At 48.2% G+C, this 26,404-nt stretch overlaps 2 protein-coding genes across 2 annotated transcripts in view; one reads left to right on the top strand and one right to left on the bottom strand.

Annotated features, from left to right (window-relative positions):
* stk38l (serine/threonine kinase 38 like) overlaps nt 1–26,404 on the top strand; it is a gene marked incomplete at its 3' end in the record, with an annotated part of 387,778 nt that overhangs the window by 205,351 nt on the left and 156,023 nt on the right.
* Nucleotides 3,212–26,404, bottom strand: part of syt10 (synaptotagmin 10) — a 43,495-nt gene continuing 20,302 nt past the window's right edge. The window contains exons 4-7 of the mRNA XM_031898467.1: nt 13,134–13,254; nt 7,068–7,239; nt 6,849–6,978; nt 3,212–4,631 (exon numbers count right to left, since the gene is read on the bottom strand). Coding sequence (XP_031754327.1) covers nt 4,560–4,631; nt 6,849–6,978; nt 7,068–7,239; nt 13,134–13,254 — 495 coding nt within the window. The 3' untranslated portion in view covers nt 3,212–4,559. The remainder of the gene's footprint in view (nt 4,632–6,848; nt 6,979–7,067; nt 7,240–13,133; nt 13,255–26,404) is intronic.

Below are 26,404 nucleotides of genomic sequence, written 5' to 3'. Positions count from 1 at the left end.
TATGATATGGGGGTTACACTGTGACAGTGGGGGGGGGGGAAGATGGGGGGTATATCTGTGCCTATATATTATACAGTTACATTATGTGCATATATGATATGGGGGTTACACTGTGACAGTGGGGGGGCTGGGGGAAAGATGGGGGGTATATCTGTGCCTATATATTATACAGTTACATTATGTGCATATATGATATGGGGGTTACACTGTGACAGTGGGGGGGGGCTGGGGGAAAGATGGGGGTATATCTGTGCCTATATATTATACAGTTACATTATGTGCATATATGATATGGGGTTACACTGTGACAGTGGGGGGGGGGGCTGGGGGAAAGATGGGGGGTATATCTGTGCCTATATATTATACAGTTACATTATGTGCATATATGATATGGGGGTTACACTGTGACAGTGGGGGGGGGGGGGCGGGGGGTTTATCCATAGGAGCTAATGAGATTTGTGCTTAATTTTACTGTGCTGAAAAGATCAAAGCAACCTGCTGATTGGCTGGAATGGGATCAACACAACCTTGTACGCATTTTTAGGGGTGTATCAAGATCCCAAAACAACAGAACCCCATTACCACATCCCAAATTACCCCCTTTTCCCCAACCAATCTCGCTGCGCCGCTTTTGTGCGCGGAATGCTGAACGTTTCTAGCCCAGTGAACGTTTCTGCCGTAGCGACAGATAAAAGGATGTTTGCACCATAGCAACCAGCCCTGCGCTAATTGAATCTTTCAGCCGCGTTTGCAGGAGGGGCGGGGGGGGCACGTTTATTCTGGGAAAATCAGAAGGTCACCGGGATCTAAAAATAATACTTTTTTTTTAACCATAAATAGGGAGGGGGGTGGGTTTTGGTGCAGGTAATTATTAACCCTTCCCGTGCCGAGGTGAATAGGAATACGATGGGGAATAGACATTGGCCAATGGGACAATGGATTAAGGCACTGGGGGCGGAGCGGGAGAATTACATTCAGGTCTCTTTCCCATTGGTTTGCAACATTCTACTGATTAACCCTTAACTGACCTTTATTTCCCATAAGCCTATTGTCAATATTTGCATATTTTTGTAAAAAAAAACAAAAAAAACCCCCAAAAACAGGGGAAATGTATTCACTTTCCTGTTGAAATTTCACTTTTTTAGATTTTTTTTCTATATTTTTCAATATATTTGTAATTCATTTTATGTTTCCTTATATATATATATATATATTTGTTTATACCCAATCAGAATCAAACGCTTCTGCTCCGTAGAGATGCAAAAAAAAAGTGCCACAAATTTCAGCAATTTTTGTGATAGAATTTTGATGAAAATTCGGTTCAAATTCTGATGAAAACTCCCCCCCCCCCCAAAAAAAAATATTCCCATTGGCTACAATGTAATTGTTGTGAGAGAAAAACATAAGAAAAAGGTTCAGTTACAGTGGTGTGAAAAACTATTTGCCCCCTTCCTGATTTCTTATTCTTTTGCATGTTTGTCACACAAAATGTTTCTGCTCATCAAACACATGTAACTATTAGTCAAAGATAACACAAGTAAACACAAAATGCAGTTTTTAAATGAGGGTTTTTATTATTTAGGGAGAAAAAAATCCAAACCTACATGGCCCTGTGTGAAAAAGTAATTGCCCCCTGAACCTAATAACTGGTTGGGCCACCCTTAGCAGCAATAACTGCAATCAAGCGTTTGCGATAACTTGCAGCGAGTCTTTTACAGCGCTCTGGAGGAATTTTGGCCCACTCATCTTTGCAGAATTGTTGTAATTCAGCTTTATTTGAGGGTTTTCTAGCATGAACCGCCTTTTTAAGGTCATGCCACAACATCTCAATAGGATTCAGGTCAGGACTTTGACTAGGCCACTCCAAAGTCTTCATTTTGTTTTTCTTCAGCCATTCAGAGGTGGATTTGCTGGTGTGTTTTGGGTCATTGTCCTGCTGCAGCACCCAAGATCGCTTCAGCTTGAGTTGACTAACAGATGGCCGGACATTCTCCTTCAGGATTTTTTGGTAGACAGTAGAATTCATGGTTCCATCTATCACAGCAAGCCTTCCAGGTCCTGAAGCAGCAAAACAACCCCAGACCATCACACTACCGCCACCATATTTTACTGTTGGTATGATGTTCTTTTTCTGAAATGCTGTGTTACTTTTACGCCAGATGTAACAGGACACGCACCTTCCAAAAAGTTCAACTTTTGTCTCGTCGGTCCACAAGGTATTTTCCCAAAAGTCTTGGCAATCATTGAGATGTTTTTTAGCAAAATTGAGCCGAGCCTTAATGTTCTTTTTGCTTAAAAGTGGTTTGCGCCTTGGAAATCTGCCATGCAGGCCGTTTTTGCCCAGTCTCTTTCTTATGGTGGAGTCGTGAACACTGACCTTAATTGAGGCAAGTGAGGCCTGCAGTTCTTTAGATGTTGTCCTGGGGTCTTTTGTGGCCTCTCGGATGAGTTGTCTCTGCGCTCTTGGGGTAATTTTGGTCGGCCGGCCACTCCTGGGAAGGTTCACCACTGTTCCATGTTTTTGCCATTTGTGGATAATGGCTCTCACTGTGGTTCGCTGGAGTCCCAAAGCTTTAGAAATGGCTTTATAACCTTTACCAGACTGATAGATCTCAATTACTTTTGTTCTCATTTGTTCCTGAATTTCTTTGGATCTTGGCATGATGTGTAGCTTTTGAGGTGCTTTTGGGCTACTTCTCTGTGTCAGGTAGCTCCTATTTAAGTGATTTCTTGATTGAAACAGGTGTGGCAGTAATCAGGCCTGGGGGTGACTACAGAAAAAAAACTCAGGTGTGATAAACCACAGTTAAGTTATTTTTTAATCACTTTTTCACACAGGGCCATGTAGATTTGGAGTTTTTTTTCTCCCTTAATAACGTAAACCTTCATTTAAAAACTGCATTTTGTGTTCAATTATGTTATCTTTGACTAATAGTTAACGGTTTTTGATGAGCAGAAACATTTAAGTGTGACAAACATGCAAAAGAATAAGAAATCAGGAAGGGGGCAAATAGTTTTTCACACCACTGTATATCCCTAGTGCCAAACAGCCCCCAAAAATTCGCAAATCTTTGAAAAAATTGCGAAATGGTGAAAATTTCGGTGACTTTTTTTTTTGGACACGCATCATTTTTTTTTTCCTGACGCGGGCGGAAGTTTTTTGATGCACAGCAAATTTTTCCACAGCGAATTTTCGCGAAAAAGTCCCCCAATGGCGAAACGTGGAAATTCGCCGTGAATCCATTTTATTGCCCATTTGACTTCAATACATTTTGATGAAATTTTGGTGAAATGTCCCCATTATCCCCTGTGGCAAAGCAAAATGGGGCAGTTTTGCTCATTCATTTCATTTTAAAAAAATAAAAAATCTTGGCCGTTTTTAGGTGGAATTATTATTATTATGAATTTTTTGAATTTGTGAAAACGCAATTGATCATTTCAACTCCAAAGTCAATACATTTGCCCCTTACGGGAAGCGAAGAGAATTTTTTTAAAAACAAAATTCCGCTAAATTGATAGAAATGTAGTATTTTTGGAACAAAATATTTGCCAAAATTTTTTTGAAAAATATTTTCTCGACGGATTATCGTCACGGTTTCGACCTCGCTGTTTTTCAACTTACTCTTTTTGAGTGTAAGTCGGGGGTGGGGGGCAGGGAACCCAACGATTTTGGATGGTTTTGCTAAATTCTCATCCAAAATTGTGGGAAAAATGATGGAAATTTCTATCTACCGGGATTTACTAAGAAATTCCCGTATTTGCACCAATGTACCGAAAATTCCGAAAGGAAACGGTGTAATTTCCCGGGTTACATAGGAACGCTGATACGTGGGAAGCCTGAGGTATTCCTTGGTGTGGGCAACGCTACGTCCCTAGTGACCAGGTGTAAGTGCTACAGCAGGGTTATTGGTGGATACAAGTGATCCAATCAGGACAATTTTAGCAAAGAACAGAGGTAGTTGGTATCTGAAAAACTGGGTTTTACCCTCGCCGGCTCTGGGAACGACTCTGAAAACCCTTGTCCAGCTGAATGCGTGGTCTACAAGAATGACCTGGTATCTTTGACCTTCAGAAGTGCCCCTTGGGGGAGGTTCCAGAAGTTGCCACTCCCTTTGTGCCATGGTTTTTGTTCAAGAGCATCGGACACATTCCTTGTTCAGCTTTGACGCGTTTCGGTAGATGCCCTGTGTCCTCCCTTGGGGAAAAACATCTCCTGCTGGTTAGAAGTTTGACCATAAGTCTGACCAGCCAAGGTCAATTGCCCCTGGTTTATACTCTTCCATCCAGTTGGGTCGTTTCAGTTTGTGTGTGTTTTTCTCAAATCGACATGGATATGTGGCTTCTGAGAGGCCAATGGATGACCAACTGCTCTACAGGGGCCCCAGCCTTGAGTTTCCTTCTATTTCTCGCTCGCCGGAGTAATGATCGACCAGTGTAGAGATGGAGTTGACGCCGTAGCACTTTATGGTTGCAGTATACGGGCTCCTCTTTGAGGGAACGTGGTGCCTTCTCATGGTCCGACCCATGGAAAGAGAAGAGAAATGCCAACGCCGATGGACCTACGGTGTGGGCGGCAGTTTGGGCGAGGAGCAAGAGCCTTGGCTATCGAAACTTGTAGCCCGACCCGGTTGCTGAAAGATGAAGACAAACAAAAGTAAGTAGCCAATTGTACCACCAATATATAACAAAGCTTTGTGCCCACTAGTTGTATAGTTAGGGCCTAGACTAGGCAGGGCACCACTAGTTGTATAGTTAGGGCCTAGAATAGACAGGGCACCACTAGTTGTATAGTTAGGGCCTAGACTAGGCAGGGCACCACTAGTTGTATAGTTAGGGCCTAGACTAGGCAGGGCACCACTAGTTGTATAGTTAGGGCCTAGACTAGGCAGGGCACCACTAGTTGTATAGTTAGGGCCTACACTAGGCAGGGCACAACTAGTTGTATAGTTAGGGCCTGGACTAGGCAGGGCACCACTAGTTGTATAGTTAGGGCATAGACTAGGCAGGGCACCACTAGTTGTATAGTTTGGGCCTAGACTAGGCAGGGCACCACTAGTTGTATAGTTAGGGCCTAGACTAGGCAGGGCACCACTAGTTGTATAGTTAGGGCCTACACTAGGCAGGGCACCAATAGTTGTTTAGTTAGGGCCTAGACTAGGCAGGGCACCACTAGTTGTATAGTTAGGGCCTACACTAGGCAGGGCACCCCTAGTTGTATAGTTAGGGCCTAGACTAGGCAGGGCACCACTAGTTGTATAGTTAGGGCCTACACTAGGCAGGGCACCAATAGTTGTATAGTTAGGGCCTGGACTAGGCAGGGCACCACTAGTTGTGTAGTTAGGGCCTAGACTAGGCAGGGCACCACTAGTTGTATAGTTAGGGCCTACACTAGGCAGGGCACCCCTAGTTGTATAGTTAGGGCCTAGACTAGGCAGGGCACCACTATTTGTATAGTTAGGGCCTAGACTAGGCAGGGCACCACTAGTTGTATAGTTAGGGCCTACACTAGGCAGGGCACCCCTAGTTGTATAGTTAGGGCCTAGACTAGGCAGGGCACCACTATTTGTATAGTTAGGGCCTAGACTAGCCAGAAAATGTATCCTTTTGATGGAGCTGGAAGGCTTCCAACTGTTTTTACCTTCCTTTTTGAATATTGCTCCTTGGGGGGGGGGGGCGGGGTAGATACACCATCCTCAGATCCCAGTGGATCAAAGACAGCCTATGAAGATCAAAGACTCCATCTGCTAATGAACATAGACAGATGGATAAGCGGGAATCACCCTGATCCCTCTCTTTCTTGTATTTGCTCCATTGGGCATCAACTTTACAATCAACTCAATGATATTCAGGGTGGCACTGGGCTGCTAGATGTTCCAAATGATCTCCTAGAACAGCGGTTCTCAACCTGTGGGTCGGGACCCTTTGGGGGTCGAACGACCCTTTTACAAGGGTCGCCTAAGACCATCGGAAAACACATATTTCCGATAGTCTGAGGAATAATTTTATGGTTGCGGGTCACCACAACATGAGGAACTGTATTAGGAAGGTTGAGAACCACTGTCCTAGTAGATGTTGGCCAAGGACCATTACATTTAGTTTACTTCTAATGGTTACAAGAATGGGTCCTTCGTGTCAGGTTCTTTGGTGGGTTCTATGGGGCCCCAGTCCAACACTGATGATATTAGTCCTTGTGGGACAAAACCATGTACAAGTAGACCTCAGGATAGGCCAGAAGCCATCAGAGAAGCATCACCATATTGCATTAAAGTGTAAATTCACAGACCTCTTCATGTCAGGTTCTTTGGTGGGTTCTATGGGGCCCAGTCCAACACTGACGATATTAGTCCTTGTGGGAAAATACCATGTACAAGTAGACCTCTGGATGGGCCAAAAGCCATCAGAGAAGCATACAGACCTTCTCAACATTGTATTAATGGAGCTAAAATGCCCATAACAGCAGATCTGGGCCCATATGGGCCATCTTACCTCTACCTATGGGGCCCAGTCCAACACTGATGATATTAGTCCTTGTGGGAAAAAACCATGTACAAGAAGACCTCAGGATAGGCCAAAAACCATCAGAGAAGCATACAGACCTTCTCAACACTGTATTAATGGAGCTACAATGCCCATAAGACCAGGTCTGGGCACATATGGGCCATCTTACCTCTACCTATGGGGCCCAGTCAAACACTGATGATATTAGTCCTTGTGGGACAAAACCATGTACAAGAAGACCTCAGGATAGGCCAAGAGCCATCAGAGAAGCATACAGACCTTCTCAACATTGTATTAATGGAGCTACAATGCCCATAACAGCAGATCTGGGCACATATGGGCCGTCTTACCTCTACCAACGGGTGCCAGTGCGTGATTGGTTTCCTGGGATATGCCAACATCTCATTCCAATGGTCTCTGCCGAGTCCCTCTGCGTCCACCCCGGTTCTGCACACCCCAATAACTTCATTGTGCCCCACCCTATAAAACACAGAAGGTCTCATTGTCATTGAGTAACGAAGGGCAAGTTGAACAGAACCAGACGACCCCCGGCAGGACCCTACACTCACCTATCATAGTCCATCACCGTTATGGAAAGACTGACTTGGTCCATGTTCTCCGGGGGGATGTCAAAGATAATGGCCTCGTTGTAAATGGGGTTGAGGGTGTTTTTTTTGGTGGTGGTTTTCCGCTTTTTCAGTCTCCGACCTTCACACATCAGGGAAACCTTCACATACGGATCTGCAATAAAGGGCAAACGTGAGATCTTCTCGTTACCCGCACCTGGATACAACATGGCAGCTCCCACCCATGTATCAAGAGTTCATTAAACTGCATTACTTTATACTACAGTGGCTTTGGTTCCTCTGTCTCTCTTTACCTTTCTTATTACTCTACACTGCATACACTAATACATTGGGAGATTACTTCCCCTTTAAATTATTCTTCAATGTCTCGGTATCTCTCAGACTTTGTCAGAATCAAATGATTAAACCCCGAAAGCATGAAAAGGCCGGATCAATGATTCCCGTGAGAGAAAAACATCTCCAAGCTCCGCTAATTGTGTTTGTATCTGGGTAATTATATATTCCATTGATTAGAGACATTGTTGGTTCTGGAAAAGAACATTTCCTAAACCCTTAAGTGATTTTCTTCTTGGTCACATGGTCGCTAATTGGCCGCTGATTTAATATTCAACCAGAAATGTCTTTTCTTATCTCTGGTCAGTCAGTGGCCCTAACCCCAGCCTTGGCTACTGGCCCCCCATCTTACCCCCAGCCCCCCCCTACTGCCACAGTGTAACCCCCATATCATATATGCACATAATGTAACTGTATAATATATAGGCACAGATATACCCCCCATCTTTCCCCCCCCCCCCCCACTGTCACAGTGTAACCCCCATATCATATATGCACATAATGTAACTGTATAATATATAGGCACAGATATACCCCCCATCTTTCCCCCAGCCCCCCCCCCCACTTCACAGTGTAACCCCATATCATATATGCACATAAGTAACTGTATAATATATAGGCACAGATATACCCCCCACTTTCCCCCAGCCCCCCCCCCCCCCACTGTCACAGTGTAACCCCCATATCATATATGCACATAATTGTAACTGTATAATATATAGGCACAGATATACCCCCCATCTTTCCCCCAGCCCCCCCCCACTGTCACAGTGTAACCCCCAATCATATATGCACATAATGTAACTGTATAATATAATAGGCACAGATATACCCCCCATCTTTCCCCCCAGCCCCCCCCCCACTGTCACAGTGTAACCCCCATATCATATATGCACATAATGTAACTGTATAAATATATAGGCACAGATATACCCCCCCATCTTCCCCCCCCCCCCACTGTCACAGTGTAACCCCCATATCATATATGCCACATAATGTAACTGTATAATATATAGGCACAGATATACCCCCCCATCTTTCCTCCAGCCCCCCCCCCCCACTGTCACAGTGTAACCCCCATATCATATATGCACATAATGTAACTGTATAATATATAGGCACAGATATACCCCCCATCTTTCCCCCAGCCCCCCCCCCCCCCACTGTCACAGTGTAACCCCCATATCATATATGCACATAATGTAACTGTATAATATATAGGCACAGATATACCCCCCATCTTTCCTCCAGCCCCCCCCCCCCCCACTGTCACAGTGTAACCCCCATATCATATATGCACATAATGTAACTGTATAATATATAGGCACAGATATACCCCCCATCTTTCCCCCAGCCCCCCCCACTGTCACAGTGTAACCCCCATATCATATATGCACATAATGTAACTGTATAATATATAGGCACAGATATACCCCCCATCTTTCCCCCAGCCCCCCCCCCCCCCACTGTCACAGTGTAACCCCCATATCATATATGCACATAATGTAACTGTATAATATATAGGCACAGATATACCCCCCATCTTTCCCCCAGCCCCCCCCCACTGTCACAGTGTAACCCCCATATCATATATGCACATAATGTAACTGTATAATATATAGGCACAGATATACCCCCCATCTTTTCCCCCCCCCCCCCCACTGTCACAGTGTAACCCCCATATCATATATGCACATAATGTAACTGTATAATATATAGGCACAGATATACCCCCCATCTTTCCCCCAGCCCCCCCCCCACTGTCACAGTGTAACCCCCCATATCATATATGCACATAATGTAACTGTATAATATATAGGCACAGATATACCCCCCATCTTTCCCCCAGCCCCCCCCACTGTCACAGTGTAACCCCCATATCATATATGCACATAATGTAACTGTATAATATATAGGCACAGATATACCCCCCATCTTTCCCCCAGCCCCCCCCCCCACTGTCACAGTGTAACCCCCATATCATATATGCACATAATGTAACTGTATAATATATAGGCACAGATATACCCCCCATCTTTCCCCCATCTTCCCCCCCCCCCCACTGTCACAGTGTAACCCCCATATCATATATGCACATAATGTAACTGTATAATATATAGGCACAGATATACCCCCCATCTTTCCCCCAGCCCCCCCCCCCCCACTGTCACAGTGTAACCCCCATATCATATATGCACATAATGTAACTGTATAATATATAGGCACAGATATACCCCCCATCTTTCCCCCAGCCCCCCCCCCACTGTCACAGTGTAACCCCCATATCATATATGCACATAATGTAACTGTATAATATATAGGCACAGATATACCCCCCATCTTTCCCCCCCCCCACTGTCACAGTGTAACCCCCATATCATATATGCACATAATGTAACTGTATAATATATAGGCACAGATATACCCCCCATCTTTCCCCCAGCCCCCCCCACTGTCACAGTGTAACCCCCATATCATATATGCACATAATGTAACTGTATAATATATAGGCACAGATATACCCCCATCTTTCCCCCAGCCCCCCCACTGTCACAGTGTAACCCCCATATCATATATGCACATAATGTAACTGTATAATATATAGGCACAGATATACCCCCCATCTTTCCCCCATCTTCCCCCCCCCCCACTGTCACAGTGTAACCCCCATATCATATATGCACATAATGTAACTGTATAATATATAGGCACAGATATACCCCCATCTTTCCCCCAGCCCCCCCCCCCCCCCCACTGTCACAGTGTAACCCCCATATCATATATGCACATAATGTAACTGTATAATATATAGGCACAGATATACCCCTCATCTTTCCCCCAGCCCCCCCCCCCCCACTGTCACAGTGTAACCCCCATATCATATATGCACATAATGTAACTGTATAATATATAGGCACAGATATACCCCCCATCTTTCCCCCAGCCCCCCCCCACTGTCACAGTGTAACCCCCATATCATATATGCACATAATGTAACTGTATAATATATAGGCACAGATATACCCCCATCTTTCCCCCAGCCCCCCCCCCCACTGTCACATTGTAACCCCCATATCATATATGCACATAATGTAACTGTATAATATATAGGCACAGATATACCCCCCCATCTTTCCCCCAGCCCCCCCCCCCACTGTCACAGTGTAACCCCCATATCCTATATGCACATAATGTAACTGTATAATATATAGGCACAGATATACCCCCCATCTTTCCCACAGCTCCCCCCCCCCCACTGTCACAGTGTAACCCCCATATCATATATGCACATAATGTAACTGTATAATATATAGGCACAGATATACCCCCCATCTTTCCCCCCCCCCCACTGTCACAGTGTAACCCCCATATCATATATGCACATAATGTAACTGTATAATATATAGGCACAGATATACCCCCCATCTTTCCCCCAGCCCCCCCCCCCCACTGTCACAGTGTAACCCCCATATCATATATGCACATAATGTAACTGTATAATATATAGGCACAGATATACCCCCCATCTTTCCCCCCCCCCCCCACTGTCACAGTGTAACCCCCATATCATATATGCACATAATGTAACTGTATAATATATAGGCACAGATATACCCCCCATCTTTCCCCCAGCCCCCCCCCCCCACTGTCACAGTGTAACCCCCATATCATATATGCACATAATGTAACTGTATAATATATAGGCACAGATATACCCCCCATCTTTCCCCCAGTCCCCCCCCCCCCACTGTCACAGTGTAACCCCCATATCATATATGCACATAATGTAACTGTATAATATATAGGCACAGATATACCCCCCATCTTTCCCCCAGCCCCCCCCACTGTCACAGTGTAACCCCCATATCATATATGCACATAATGTAACTGTATAATATATAGGCACAGATATACCCCCCATCTTTCCCCCAGCCCCCCCCCACTGTCACAGTGTAACCCCCATATCATATATGCACATAATGTAACTGTATAATATATAGGCACAGATATACCCCCCATCTTTCCCCCAGCCCCCCCCCCCCACTGTCACAGTGTAACCCCCATATCATATATGCACATAATGTAACTGTATAATATATAGGCACAGATATACCCCCCATCTTTCCCCCAGCCCCCCCCCCCACTGTCACAGTGTAACCCCCATATCATATATGCACATAATGTAACTGTATAATATATAGGCACAGATATACCCCCCATCTTTCCCCCAGTCCCCCCCCCCCACTGTCACAGTGTAACCCCCATATCATATATGCACATAATGTAACTGTATAATATATAGGCACAGATATACCCCCCATCTTTCCCCCAGTCCCCCCCCCCCCACTGTCACAGTGTAACCCCCATATCATATATGCACATAATGTAACTGTATAATATATAGGCACAGATATACCCCCATCTTTCCCCCAGCCCCCCCCCCACTGTCACAGTGTAACCCCCATATCATATATGCACATAATGTAACTGTATAATATATAGGCACAGATATACCCCCCATCTTTCCCCCCCCCCCCCACTGTCACAGTGTAACCCCCATATCATATATGCACATAATGTAACTGTATAATATATAGGCACAGATATACCCCCCATCTTTCCCCCAGCCCCCCCCCCCCCACTGTCACAGTGTAACCCCCATATCATATATGCACATAATGTAACTGTATAATATATAGGCACAGATATACCCCCCATCTTTCCCCCAGTCCCCCCCCCCCACTGTCACAGTGTAACCCCCATATCATATATGCACATAATGTAACTGTATAATATATAGGCACAGATATACCCCCCATCTTTCCCCCAGCCCCCCCCCACTGTCACAGTGTAACCCCCATATCATATATGCACATAATGTAACTGTATAATATATAGGCACAGATATACCCCCCATCTTTCCCCCAGCCCCCCCCCCCCCCCCCACTGTCACAGTGTAACCCCCATATCATATATGCACATAATGTAACTGTATAATATATAGGCACAGATATACCCCCCATCTTTCCCCCCCCCCCCCCCCCCCCCCCCACTGTCACAGTGTAACCCCCATATCATATATGCACATAATGTAACTGTATAATATATAGGCACAGATATACCCCCCATCTTTCCCCCAGCCCCCCCCCCCACTGTCACAGTGTAACCCCCATATCATATATGCACATAATGTAACTGTATAATATATAGGCACAGATATACCCCCCATCTTTCCCCCAGCCCCACCCCCCCACTGTCACAGTGTAACCCCCATATCATATATGCACATAATGTAACTGTATAATATATAGGCACAGATATACCCCCCATCTTTCCCCCCCCCCCCCCCCCCCCCCACTGTCACAGTGTAACCCCCCATATCATATATGCACATAATGTAACTGTATAATATATAGGCACAGATATACCCCCCATCTTTCCCCCAGCCCCCCCCCCCACTGTCACAGTGTAACCCCCATATCATATATGCACATAATGTAACTGTATAATATATAGGCACAGATATACCCCCATTACAGATCCAATCAGTTATATACAAGTTCTTTTCCAGTCTGTGTATCAGTTCAGGAGTCGGACACAGACGTGACTGTACTTACTAATAACCGATAAGATCGGGGGGATTAACCAATCGTTGGCCCAGAGATGACTATTGGCCCCGAACAAAATGCTGTTATTTTCCCATTACAGACTTACCAGAGGAGCCAGTGATATCCATGGCCTTGAGATTCCTGCACTTGATAACTGTTAATGTCATTCTCCCGGCCGTAGGCAGATAGCACAGCGAATACATAATCTCTCCCAGGTCCACACTCTCCTGGTAGGAAACAGCACAGATGACAGTTAGTGGAAAGGTCAGTCCTAAATGCCCAGGTAAACACTGCTCTGACAGTTTGTTCTACAGAGAAGGAATGTTCTGGGCACACAATAAGCTGTACCCCCATACTGTACTGTCTAAGGGAAACACTATGGCACCCCCTACCCATATGTATAAATACAAATATACAGAGAAGGAATGTTCTGGGCACACAATAAGCTGTACCCCCATACTGTACTGTCTAAGGGAAACACTATGGCACCCCCTACCCATATGTATAAATACAAATATACAGAGAGGGAATGTTCTGGGCACACAATAAGCTGTACCCTCATACTGTACTGCCTAAGGGAAACACTATGGCACCTCCTACCCATATGTATAAATACAAATATACAGAGAAGGAATGTTCTGGGCACACAATAAGCTGTACCCCCATACTGTACTGTCTAAGGGAAACACTATGGCACCCCCTACCCATATGTATAAATACAAATATACAGAGAGGGAATGCTCTGGGCACACAATAAGCTGTACCCCCATACTGTACTGTCTAAGGGAAACACTATGGCACCCCCTACCCATATGTATAAATACAAATATACAGAGAGGGAATGTTCTGGGCACACAATAAGCTGTACCCCCATACTGTACTGTCTAAGGGAAACACTATGGCACCCCCTACCCATATGTATAAATACAAATATACAGAGAAGGAATGTTCTGGGCACACAATAAGCCCCACCCCCATACTGTACTGTCTAAGGGAAACACTATGGCACCCCCTACCCATATGTATAAATACAAATATACAGAGAGGGAATGTTCTGGGCACACAATAAGCTGTACCCCCATACTGTACTGTCTAAGGGAAACACTATGGCACCCCCTACCCATATGTATAAATACAAATATACAGAGAAGGAATGTTCTGGGCACACAATAAGCTGTACCCCCATACTGTACTGTCTAAGGGAAACACTATGGCACCCCCTACCCATATGTATAAATACAAATATACAGAGAAGGAATGTTCTGGGCACACAATAAGCTGTACCCCCATACTGTACTGTCTAAGGGAAACACTATGGCACCCCCTACCCATATGTATAAATACAAATATACAGAGAGGGAATGTTCTGGGCACACAATAAGCTGTACCCCCATACTGTACTGTCTAAGGGAAACACTATGGCACCCCCTACCCATATGTATAAATACAGATATACAGAGAAGGAATGTTCTGGGCACACAATTCCTACTGAATTACTATATATATATATACTATGATATATAATATATATATTTTTACAATCTATTTTTACAGGGATATGAAGCTGAAACTCCATTGTTCTCGTTCCCCACAGGGAACTTTATATAAAAAAAGCTGGAGGGAAAATAATGATTTGGATAGAAAGGCAGAGAGTAATGTGGCACCTTGTCACTACTGGCAGTTTCTGCCATTAAGAGGAGGATAATTACCCCGGTGCTAATACCAACTGTCATCCCTGAGTGCTGAGGAATCTGTCGCTCACCCCAGACACCGCGGCACATTTTGCAGACGTAGGCTCCGCCCCCTACACCGGCCGACTCGGGGTACATTCAATTAAGTAAAATAAAATGGGTTTTAGCCCTAAAGCCCATCAGAATTCCCAGTGATAATATAAACCCAATAGGAGCAGATTAGCGCGGATCTGGGAGCGCCGAGAAGCTTAGGTTCAGCTCAGGGACTGGACTTTATGTGTAAGCCGGAAAATTCCAGGGATTTGCACAAGAAACATGCGTTTGTGGGAAGCAGAAACCAGAGAAAGGAAGATTAAAGGGCAACTATGCCTCAAAAACTCAAAAATTCATTCTTACCAATGACAGGAGGCAAGGGGAGTGGGGGGGGGGTTAGAGTGTTCCTGTCTGGGATTAGTCTAAAGGTTAAGCATAACCAACTAATCCATCTAAGGTAGCATGTCATCGTCTAGTCTGGACTTGAAGGGAAAGGATTAAGATGTACATCAGGAGGGGGTAAAGGAGTTAGATGAAAAGTCAGTTAGATGTATGGAGCAGGAGAAGCCAGGGCCATAACTAGAGAGGAAGCCGTTGCCCTGGAGTGTAGGGGGCCTAAAAGAAATGAGCAATTTCAATATATCTTGGTAGAGAAGGTCAATTTACTAAGGTTTTGGGGGCCCTGATTTGAATTTGATATATTATGTGCTGGAAATGGGAAGACCTTGATGTAGACTTTAGGAGGACAAGCAAGTTAGATATGTAGACTCTTATAAAATAGAGTTAATTATGTTGGTGGGATGGAAGACTGCAAGACAGCAAGATAAGATCTGGACTAGAGGTCAGGAGGACCAATTGAGTGTGAAGGACAGAAGAACTGAGAAGTTAGATGTACAGAGCGAGAAAAGCTATATTATGTGCTGGAAATGGGAAGACCTTGATGAAGGATTTAGGAGGACAAGCAAGTTAGATATGTAGACGCTTGCAAAATAGAGTTAATTATGTGGGTGGGATGGAAGACAGCAAGATAAGGTCTGGACTAGAGGCCAGGAGGACCAATTGAGTGTGAAGGACTGAGAAGTTAGATGTACAGAGCGAGAAAAGCTATATTATGTGTTGGAAATAGGAAGACCTTGTTGAAGACTTGGGAAGACCTTGTTGAGGACAAGCAAGTTAGACATATTGAAAGAAGAGGTCATGGGAAGAGTTGAAGGAGGAGGCTTCTTAGATATTTTGGGTAGTGGCTAAAGGGTAAGGAGAAAAGTTTGACTTTAGAAGTGCTCTCAGGAGGAAAGGCCAGTTAGTTGTGTTGGAGGGATGGAAGAGAACTTTAAAAGGTTTCGACTAGAGACCAGAAGCATCAGTTGAGTGTGTAGAACAGAAGAACTGTAACGAGAGGTCCATTACACACAAATTATTGAGGCTTAGGTGCCCCCCATAGTAAATGTTAGAGGTCAGAGTCCAGAAAGGGTGGAGAACAGAAGACCTGAAGGGAAGATGTCAGTTGAAGGAGAAGAAGCATATGTTATTAAAATAAAGAGGGGAGCTAGTTAGAATGTTTAGGGGTGGATTAGGGGTCTTCTGAAGACCTAAAGAGGCAGAGGCAGTTACCAATACTGGGTGGTTGATGGGTGGAGGGAATGACGAAGGGCTGAGGTGGAAACACCTGAGGGATTGGTAAAGTGCATGTTTGGAGGTAGTGGAGGAGGAGCCATGTTTGGAGGTAGTGGAGAAGGAGCCATGTTTGGAGGTAGTGGAGAAGGAGCCATGTTTGGAGGTAGTGGAGAAGGAGCCATGTTTGGAGGTAGTGGAGAAGGAGCCATGTTTGGGGGTAGTGGAGAAGGAGCCATGTTTGGAGGCAGTGGAGAAGGAGCCATGTTTGGAGGTAGTGGAGAAGGAGCCATCTTTGGAGGTAGTGGAGAAGGAGCCATGTTTGGAGGTAGTGGAGAAGGAGCCATGTTTGGGGGTAGTGGAGAAGGAGCCATGTTTGGAGGTAGTGGAGAAGGGGCCCTGTTTGGAGGCAGTGGAGAAGGAGCCATCTTTGGAGGTAGTGGAGAAGGAGCCATGTTTGGAGGTAGTGGAGAAGGAGCCATGTTTGGGGTAGTGGAGAAGGAGCCATGTTTTGGAGGTAGTGGAGAGGCCCTGTTTGGAGGCAGTGGAGAAGGAGCCATGTTTGGAGGTAGTGGAGAAGGAGCCATCTTTGGAGGTAGGGGAGAAGGAGCCATGTTTGGAGGTAGTGGAGGAGGAGCCATGTTTGGGGGTAGTGGAGAAGGAGCCATGTTTGGAGGTAGTGGAGAAGGAGCCATGTTTGGAGGTAGGGGAGAAGGAGCCATGTTTGGAGGTAGTGGAGAGGAGCCATGTTTGGGGTTAGTGGAGAAGGAGCCATGTTTGGGGGTAGTGGAAGACGGAGCCATGTTTGGAGGTAGTGGAGAAGGAGCCATGTTTGGAGGTAGGGAGAAGAGCCATGTTTGAGGTAAGTGGAGAAGGAGCCATGTTTGGGGGTAGTGAGAGAAGGAGCCATGTTTGGAGGTAGTGGAGAAGAAAGCCATGTTTTGGAGGTAGTGGAGAAGGGGCCCTGTTTGGAGGCAGTGGAGAAGGAGCCATTTTTGGAGGTAGTGGAGAAGGAGCCATGTTTGGGAGGCAGGGGAGAAGGAGCCATGTTTGGAGGTAGTGGAGGAGGAGCCATGTTGGAGGTAGTGGAAGGCCATCTTGGAGTAGGGAAAGGAGCCATGTTTGGAGGTAGTGGAGAAGGAGCCATGTTTGGGGGTAGTGGAGAAGGAGCCATGTTTGGAGGTAGTGGAGGAGGAGCCATGTTTGGAGGTAGTGGAGGAGGAGCCATGTTTGGGGGTAGTGGAGAAGGAGCCATGTTTGGGGGTAGTGGAGAAGGAGCCATGTTTGGAGGTAGTGGAGAAGGAGCCATGTTTGGAGGTAGGGGAGAAGAAGCCATGTTTGGAGGTAGTGGAGGAGGAGCCATGTTTGGAGGTAGTGGAGGAGGAGCCATGTTTGGGGGTAGTGGAGAAGGAGCCATGTTTGGAGGTAGGGGAGAAGAAGCCATGTTTGGAGGTAGTGGAGGAGGAGCCATGTTTGGAGGTAGTGGAGAAGGAGCCATGTTTGGAGGTAGGGGAGAAGAAGCCATGTTTGGAGGTAGTGGAGGAGGAGCCATGTTGGAGGTAGTGGAGGAGGAGCCATGTTTGGAGTAGTGGAGAAGGAGCCAGTTTGGAGGTAGTGGAGGAGGAGCCATGTTGGGGGTAGTGGAGGAGGAGCCATGTTTGGGGGTAGTGGAGAAGGAGCCATGTTTGGAGGTAGTGGAGAAGGAGCCATGTTTGGAGGTAGTGGAGAAGGAGCCATGTTTGGAGGTAGTGGAGAAGGAGCCATGTTTGGAGGTAGTGGAGGAGGAGCCATGTTTGGGGGTAGTGGAGGAGGAGCCATGTTTGGGGGTAGTGGAGAAGGAGCCATGTTTGGGGGTAGTGGAGAAGGAGCCATGTTTGGAGGTAGTGGAGAAGGAGCCATGTTTGGAGGTAGGGGAGAAGAAGCCATGTTTGGAGGTAGTGGAGGAGGAGCCATGTTTGGGGGTAGTGGAGAAGGAGCCATGTTTGGAGGTAGTGGAGAAGGAGCCATGTTTGGAGGTAGTGGAGAAGGAGCCATGTTTGGGGTAGTGGAGAAGGAGCCATCTTTGGAGGTAGTGGAAAAGGAGCCATGTTTGGGGGTAGTGGAGAAGGAGCCATGTTTGGAGGTAGGGGAGAAGGAAGCCATGTTTGGAGGTAAGTGGAGGAGGAGCCATGTTGGGGGTAGTGGGAGAAGGAACCATGTTTGGGGGTAGTGGAGAAGGAGCCATGTTTGGGGGTAGTGGAGAAGGAGCCATGTTTGGAGGTAGTGGAGAAGGAGCCATGTTTGGGGGTAGTGGAGAAGGAGCCATGTTTGGAGGTAGTGGAGAAGGAGCCATGTTTGGGGGTAGTGGAGAAGGAGCCATGTTTGGAGGTAGTGGAGAAGGAGCCATGTTTGGAGGTAGGGGAGAAGGAGCCATGTTTGGAGGTAGTGGAGGAGGAGCCATGTTTGGGGGTAGTGGAGAAGGAGCCATGTTTGGGGGTAGTGGAGAAGGAGCCATGTTTGGGGGTAGTGGAGAAGGAGCCATGTTTGGAGGTAGTGGAGAAGGAGCCATGTTTGGAGGTAGGGGAGAAGGAGCCATGTTTGGAGGTAGTGGAGAAGGAGCCATGTTTGGGGGTAGTGGAGGATGAGCCATGTTTGGGGGTAGTGGAGAAGGAGTCATGTGTGGAGGTAGTGGAGAAGGAGCCATGTTTGGGGGTAGTGGAGAAGGAGCCATGTTTGGAGGTAGTAGAGAAGGAGCCATGTTTGGGGGTAAGGGGTAGAGGACCACATGTAGAAGACTGAAGGGTAGGACAGTAACACTCGGGATTTAAGAGAGTTGGGGCTAAATAGGTCGAAGATGATGGGAAGACTTGGGCTATAGAGGCCGGTTAGATATGTTTGAAGGATTAATAGACTAAAATAACAAATATAAATCCAGACTCCTCCCCTGCTCCACACAAGCCACGCCCACGGCCCCAGCAGTCACTAAAAGAGACACCACCGAGAGTTTAAGCTGCCCCCCGAATCCTGCCAATTTCCTTGGCCGCCCTTTCCCCGTGTCGGTGAGAGATGGATCTGCCGGGAGAGCGGCGGAGATTTGTGTTCAAGGATGAACTTTCCGGAGAGCGTTTCCCACAATCAGTAATGGTCTTGGCATTTGTCAGTCCCCCCCCCGGGGGCCCGAGGCGTAATTAGTATTACTGGGAGCTCCTGCAATCACTTATCTGCATCTTCTCTATGGAGATACAAAGGTTCCGCAGTCGCGACGCCCGCATTTCTCTCAGCATTTCAGGAACAGAGAGACGTATGGTGGGGGCATTATTGTCTCTGGCTTCAAGGAGAAGTAAACCCAAATATATAATTATTGTGTATAACATAGTAACATAGTAACATAGTAAGTTGGGTTGAAAAAAGACATACGTCCATCAAGTTCAACCATAATGCCTATATATAACCTGCCTAACTACTAGTTGATCCAGAGGAAGGCAATAAGGAAATATCATTCTATTCTACTCCCCAATACCCATTCATTCCTCATTCTCACTGGGTTTATAGTTATGTGTAACTGTCACTGTGTCTGTCCCTTTCCCTTCCCTGCACTGCTGGTTCTGACTCCTGATACAACTCCCCAATACCCATTCATCCCTCATTCTCACTGGGTTTATAGTTATGTGTAACTGTCACTGTGTCTGTCCCTTTCCCTTCTCTGCACTGCTGGTTCTGACTCCTGATACAACTCCCCAATATCCATTCATTCCTCATTCTCACTGGGTTTATAGTTATGTGTAACTGTCACTGTGTCTGTCCCTTTCCCTTCCCTGCACTGCTGGTTCTGACTCCTGATACAACTCCCCAATATCCATTCATCCCTCATTCTCACTGGGTTTATAGTTATGTGTAACTGTCACTGTGTCTGTCCCTTTCCCTTCCCTGCACTGCTGGTTCTGACTCCTGATACAACTCCCCAATACCCATTCATCCCTCATTCTCACTGGGTTTATAGTTATGTGTAACTGTCACTGTGTCTGTCCCTTTCCCTTCCCTGCACTGCTGGTTCTGACTCCTGATACAACTCCCCAATACCCATTCATTCCTCATTCTCACTGGGTTTATAGTTATGTGTAACTGTCACTGTTGTCTGTCCCTTTCCCTTCCCTGCACTGCTGGTTCTGACTCCTGATACAACTCCCCAATATCCATTCATCCCTCATTCTCACTGGGTTTATAGTTATGTGTAACTGTCACTGTGTCTGTCCCTTTCCCTTCCCTGCACTGCTGGTTCTGACTCCTGATACAACTCCCCAATACCCATTCATTCCTCATTCTCACTGGGTTTATAGTTATGTGTAACTGTCACTGTTGTCTGTCCCTTTCCCTTCCCTGCACTGCTGGTTCTGACTCCTGATACAACTCCCCAATACCCATTCATCCCTCATTCTCACTGGGTTTATAGTTATGTGTAACTGTCACTGTGTCTGTCCCTTTCCCTTCCCTGCACTGCTGGTTCTGACTCCTGATACAACTCCCCAATATCCATTCATTCCTTCTTCTCACCAACCTGTAGCCAATAAGAGCATTGGAACATTCCCAGGGCCAGACCAACCTGTAGCCAATCAGAGCATTGGAACATTCCCAGGGCCAGACCGACCTGTAGCCAATCAGACCATTAGAACATTCCCAGGGCCAGACCGACCTGTAGCCAATCAGAGCATTAGAACATTCCCAGGGGGCCAGACCAACCTGTAGCCAATCAGAGCATTAGAACATTCCCAGGGCCAGACCAACCTGTAGCCAATCAGAGCATTAGAACATTCCCAGGGCCAGACCAACCTGTAGCCAATCAGAGCATTAGAACATTCCCAGGGCCAGACCAACCTGTAGCCAATCAGAGCATTAGAACATTCCCAGGGCCAGACCAACCTGTAGCCAATCAGAGCATTGGAACATTCCCAGGGCCAGACCAACCTGTAGCCAATCAGAGCATTGGAACATTCCAGCGGCCAGACCAACCTGTAGCCAATCAGAGCATTGGAACATTCCCAGGGCCAGACCAACCTGTAGCCAATCAGAGCATTGGAACATTCCCGGGCCAGACCAACCTGTAGCCAATCAGAGCATTAGAACATTCCCAGGGCCAGACCAACCTGTAGCCAATCAGAGCATTAGAACATTCCCAGGGCCAGACCAACCTGTAGCCAATCAGAGCATAGAACATTCCCAGGGCCAGACCAACCTGTAGCCAATCAGAGCATTAGAACATTCCCAGGGCCAGACCAACCTGTAGCCAATCAGAGCATTAGAACATTCCCAGGGCCAGACCAACCTGTAGCCAATCAGAGCATTGGAACATTCCCAGGGCCAGACCAACCTGTAGCCAATCAGAGCATTAGAACATTCCCAGGGCCAGACCAACCTGTAGCCAATCAGAGCATTAGAACATTCCCAGGGCCAGACCAACCTGTAGCCAATCAGAGCATTAGAACATTCCCAGGGCCAGACCAACCTGTAGCCAATCAGAGCATTAGAACATTCCCAGGCCAGACCGACCTGTAGCCAATCAGAGCATTAGAACATTCCCAGGGCCAGACCCACCTGTAGCCAATCAGAGCATTAGAACATATCCAGGGCCAGACCAACCTGTAGCCAATCAGAGCATTAGAACATTCCAGGGCCAGACCAACCTGTAGCCAATCAGAGCATTAGAACATTCCCAGGGCCAGACCAACCTGTAGCCAATCAGAGCATTAGAACATTCCCAGGGCCAGACCAACCTGTAGCCAATCAGAGCATTAGAACATTCCCAGGCAGCTGATTGGCCGCAGCAGGATGTGACAATCTCATTACTGCGCTGGAGTGGGGGGGGGGAGGGGGGTAATTAAGGAGCAGAAGGAAGTGCTGTTCCCCACGGAACCTTCGGGTCGGATCTAGTTGAACAGAACAAACCCAGTGAGTCCGGCAGGAATTCCCTCCCCGCTCTGATGATTGGATTCTAATTACCGGTTTCCTCCTCATTATCAAATAAACACCCGGGGGTGAAAATCCTGCCGCTCCCACGTGGGGGTAAAAACATCAAGTCAGCGGCTACATAAATAGTCTGTAACCAACCCCGACACCCCCTTGCCTTACCCTACACACTAACCCCCATTACCCCGACACCCCCCTGCCTACCCTACGCACTAACCCCCATACCCCGACACCCCCTTGCCTTACCCTACACACTAACCCCCATACCCCGACCCCCCTTGCCTTACCCTACGCACTAACCCCCATACCCCGACACCCCCTTGCCTTACCCTACACACTAACCCCCATACCCCGACACCCCCTTGCCTTACCCTACACACTAACCCATACCCCGACACCCCCTTGCCTTACCCTACACACTAACCCCCATACCCCGACACCCCCTTGCCTTACCCTTCACACTAACCCCCATACCGCCCGACACCCCCTTGCCTTACCCTACACACTAACCCCATTACCCCGACACCCCCTTGCCTTACCCTACACACTAAGCTAGAAGCGCCCCCATACCCCGACAGCCCCCTGCCTTACCCTACACACTAACCCCCATACCCCGACACCCCCTATGCCTTACCCTACACACTAACCCCCATACCCCGTAGCACCCCTTGCTTACCCTACACACTAAACCCCCCATACCCCGGACACCCCCTTGCCGGTTTACTCTGCGCACTAACCCCCATACCCGACACCCCTTGCCTTACCCTACAGTCCACTAACCCGCATACCCCGACACCCCCTTGCCTTACCCTACGCACTAACCCCCATACCCCGACACCCCCTTGCCTTACCCTACACACTAACCCCCATACCCCGACAGGCGTCGCGCGCGGTGGCGCGGTTATCCCTACATCACTAATCCCCTAGACCCCGTATCACCCCCTCTCTCGTTACCCACACAGCAGTGATGCGCCGTCGTGATACCCGATCATCCCCCTGCCTGATGCTGCCGTAGCGACGAGCTGAAGACGCTCGCGCCATACCCCGACACCCCCTTGCCTACCCTACACCACTAAACCCCCATACCCCGACACCCCCTTGCCTTACCCTACACTACTTATACCCCCATTACCCCGACACTCCTCCATGTCTTGTACCCACAGCACTAATCCCCCAGGGATCCCCGGACACCCCCTTGTGCCTACTCCTTACGCTTACTTATGGACGGCCCCAGGGTACCCCGACACCCCCTTCCTTTACCCTACGCCTAACCCCCATACCCCGACACCACCCTTGCCTATACTCCTACACACTAACCCCTTATTATAATTATATCTCTCTCTAACTATAATATCTCTCTCTGCCTTACCACTACACACTAACCCCATACCCCGAGCACCCCCTTGCCTTACCCATACACCACTAATCCAATCCATACCCGACACCCCCTGTGCCTACCCTGCACCACTAACCCCGCCTATGCTCTCGAGCACTCCCTTGCCTTACCCTACACACTAAACCCCATACCGACAACCCCGTGCCTTACCCTACACACTAACCCCCATACCCCGACACCCCCTTGCCTTACCCTACACACTAACCCCATACCCGACACCCCCTTGCCTTACCCTACACACTAACCCCCATACCCCGACACCCCCTTCCTACCTACAACCCATCTAACCCCATTTATCCCTGGACACCCCCTGGCCTTACCCTACACACTAACCCCCATACCCCGACACCCCCTTGCCTTACCCTACACACTAACCCCCATACCCGACACCCCCTTGCCTTACCCTACACACTAACCCCCATACCCCGACACTCCCCGTGCCTTCCCTACACACTAACCCCCATACCCCGACACCCCCTTGCCTTACCCTACACACTAACCCCATATCCCTGCTTGTAGTCAACCCCCTGCCTTACTGGCCACTATCACTAACCCCCGATACGCCCCGACACCCCGTGACCCCTGGTAACCCTTACACACTAACCCCCATACCCCGACACCCCCTTGCCTTACCCTACACACTAACCCCCATACCCCGACACCCCCTTGCCTTACCCTACACACTAACCCCCATACCCCGACACCCCCTTGCCTTACCCTACACACTAACCCCCATACCCCGACACCCCCGCCTTACCCTACACACTAACCCCATACCCCGACACCCCCTTGCCTTACCCTACACACTAACCCCCATACCCCCGACACCCCCTTGCCTTACCCCACTACACCCTAGCGACACTAACCCCCATACCCCGACACCCCCTGTGCCTTACCCTACGCACTAACCCCCATACCCCGCACACCCCTCCTTACCCACACACTAACCCCCATACCCCGACACCCCCTTGCCTTACCCTACACACTAACCCCCATACCCCGACACCCCCTCCTTACCCTACACACAACCCCCATACCCCGACACCCCCTTGCCTTACCCTACGCACTAAACCCCATACCCCGACACCCCCTTGCCTTACCCTACACACTAACCCCCATACCCCGACACCCCCTTGCCTTACCCTACACACTAACCCCCATACCCCGACACCCCCTTGCCTTACCCTACACACTAACCCCCGATACCCCGACACCCCCTTGCCTTACCCTACACACTAACCCCCAGTACCCCGACACCCCTTGCCTTACCCTACACACTAACCCCCATACCCCGACACCCCCTTGCCTTACCCTACGCACTAAACCCCCCATACCCCGACACCCCCTTGCCTTTACCCTACACTAACCCCATACCCCGACACCCCCTTGCCTTACCCTACGCACTAACCCCCATACCCCGACACCCCCTGCCTTAGCCTACACACTAACCCCCATACCCCGACACCCCCTTGCCTTAGCCTACACACTAACCCCCATACCCCGACACCCCCTTGCCTTAGCCTACACACTAACCCCATACCCCGACACCCCCCTTGCCTTACCCTACACACTAACCCCCATACCCGACACCCCCTTGCCTTACCCTACACACTAACCCCCATACCCCGACACCCCCTTGCCTTACCCTACCACTAACCCCATTTTACCCCCGACACCCCCTTGCCTTACCTACACACTAACCCCCATACCCCGACACCCCCTTGCCTTACCCTACACACTAAACCCCATACCCCGACACCCCCTTGCCTTACCCTACACACTAACCCCGATACCCGACACCCCCTTGCCTTACCCTACACACTAACCCCCAACCCCGACACCCCCTCCTTACCCTACACACTAACCCCCATACCCCGACACCCCCTTGCCTTACCCTACACACTAACCCCCATACCCCGACACCCCCCTCCTTACCCTACACACTAACCCCCATACCCCGACACCCCCTTGCCTTACCCTACACACTAACCCCCATACCCCGACACCCCCTCCTTACCCTACACACTAACCCCCATTACCCCGACACCCCCTCCTTACCCTACACACTAACCCCCATACCCCGACACCCCCTTGCCTTACCCTACACACTAACCCCCATACCCCGACACCCCCTTGCCTTACCCCACACACTCAGCATTATGTTGGGTTTATATCCCCTTTAATGTAACAGGAGGATACTAATCGCTAGCCCTGCGGTTGCCAGGGATCGGAGCCATCTGGAGAGGCAATTAATAATAAGAGTTTACCAACAAGAGACAGTCGATAGCTGATTGGTTGCTACGGGTTACGGCTCTAGGGCCAATTGTTGCAGTCGTACAATGCGAGCCCTACGGCGCCTGCTTCACCCTCGGATAATAGAGAAGAGTCAGGAATCTCAGGTTCTGCCATTTGCACCACTGGGTCTGTAAGAACTCGCTCTCCCCCTCACCCCCTCTGATAGTGATGCCAGGATTATACCCCCCATAATCAGCAGGATTTGGATGCAGGCAAATCTATAACTCTGGCCGAACTGAATCCTCAAAATCATGTGACTTTATTTGCAAATAAACACGGAAGTTAAAAATTCTTCTCTTTGCCCGAATCCTGAGGATTTGGGGTTTATCCGTATCCATTTACTGTCCCCATCTTGCCCTACTGTCCCCATCTTGCCCTACTGTCCCCATCTTGTCCTACTGTCTCCATCTT

Source organism: Xenopus tropicalis, chromosome 3, assembly GCF_000004195.4.
Source record: "Xenopus tropicalis strain Nigerian chromosome 3, UCB_Xtro_10.0, whole genome shotgun sequence".
NCBI classification, from domain to species: domain Eukaryota; kingdom Metazoa; phylum Chordata; class Amphibia; order Anura; family Pipidae; genus Xenopus; species Xenopus tropicalis.
Note: the sequence above shows the minus strand (reverse complement) of the source record. Positions and strands in the feature narration are given on the sequence as shown.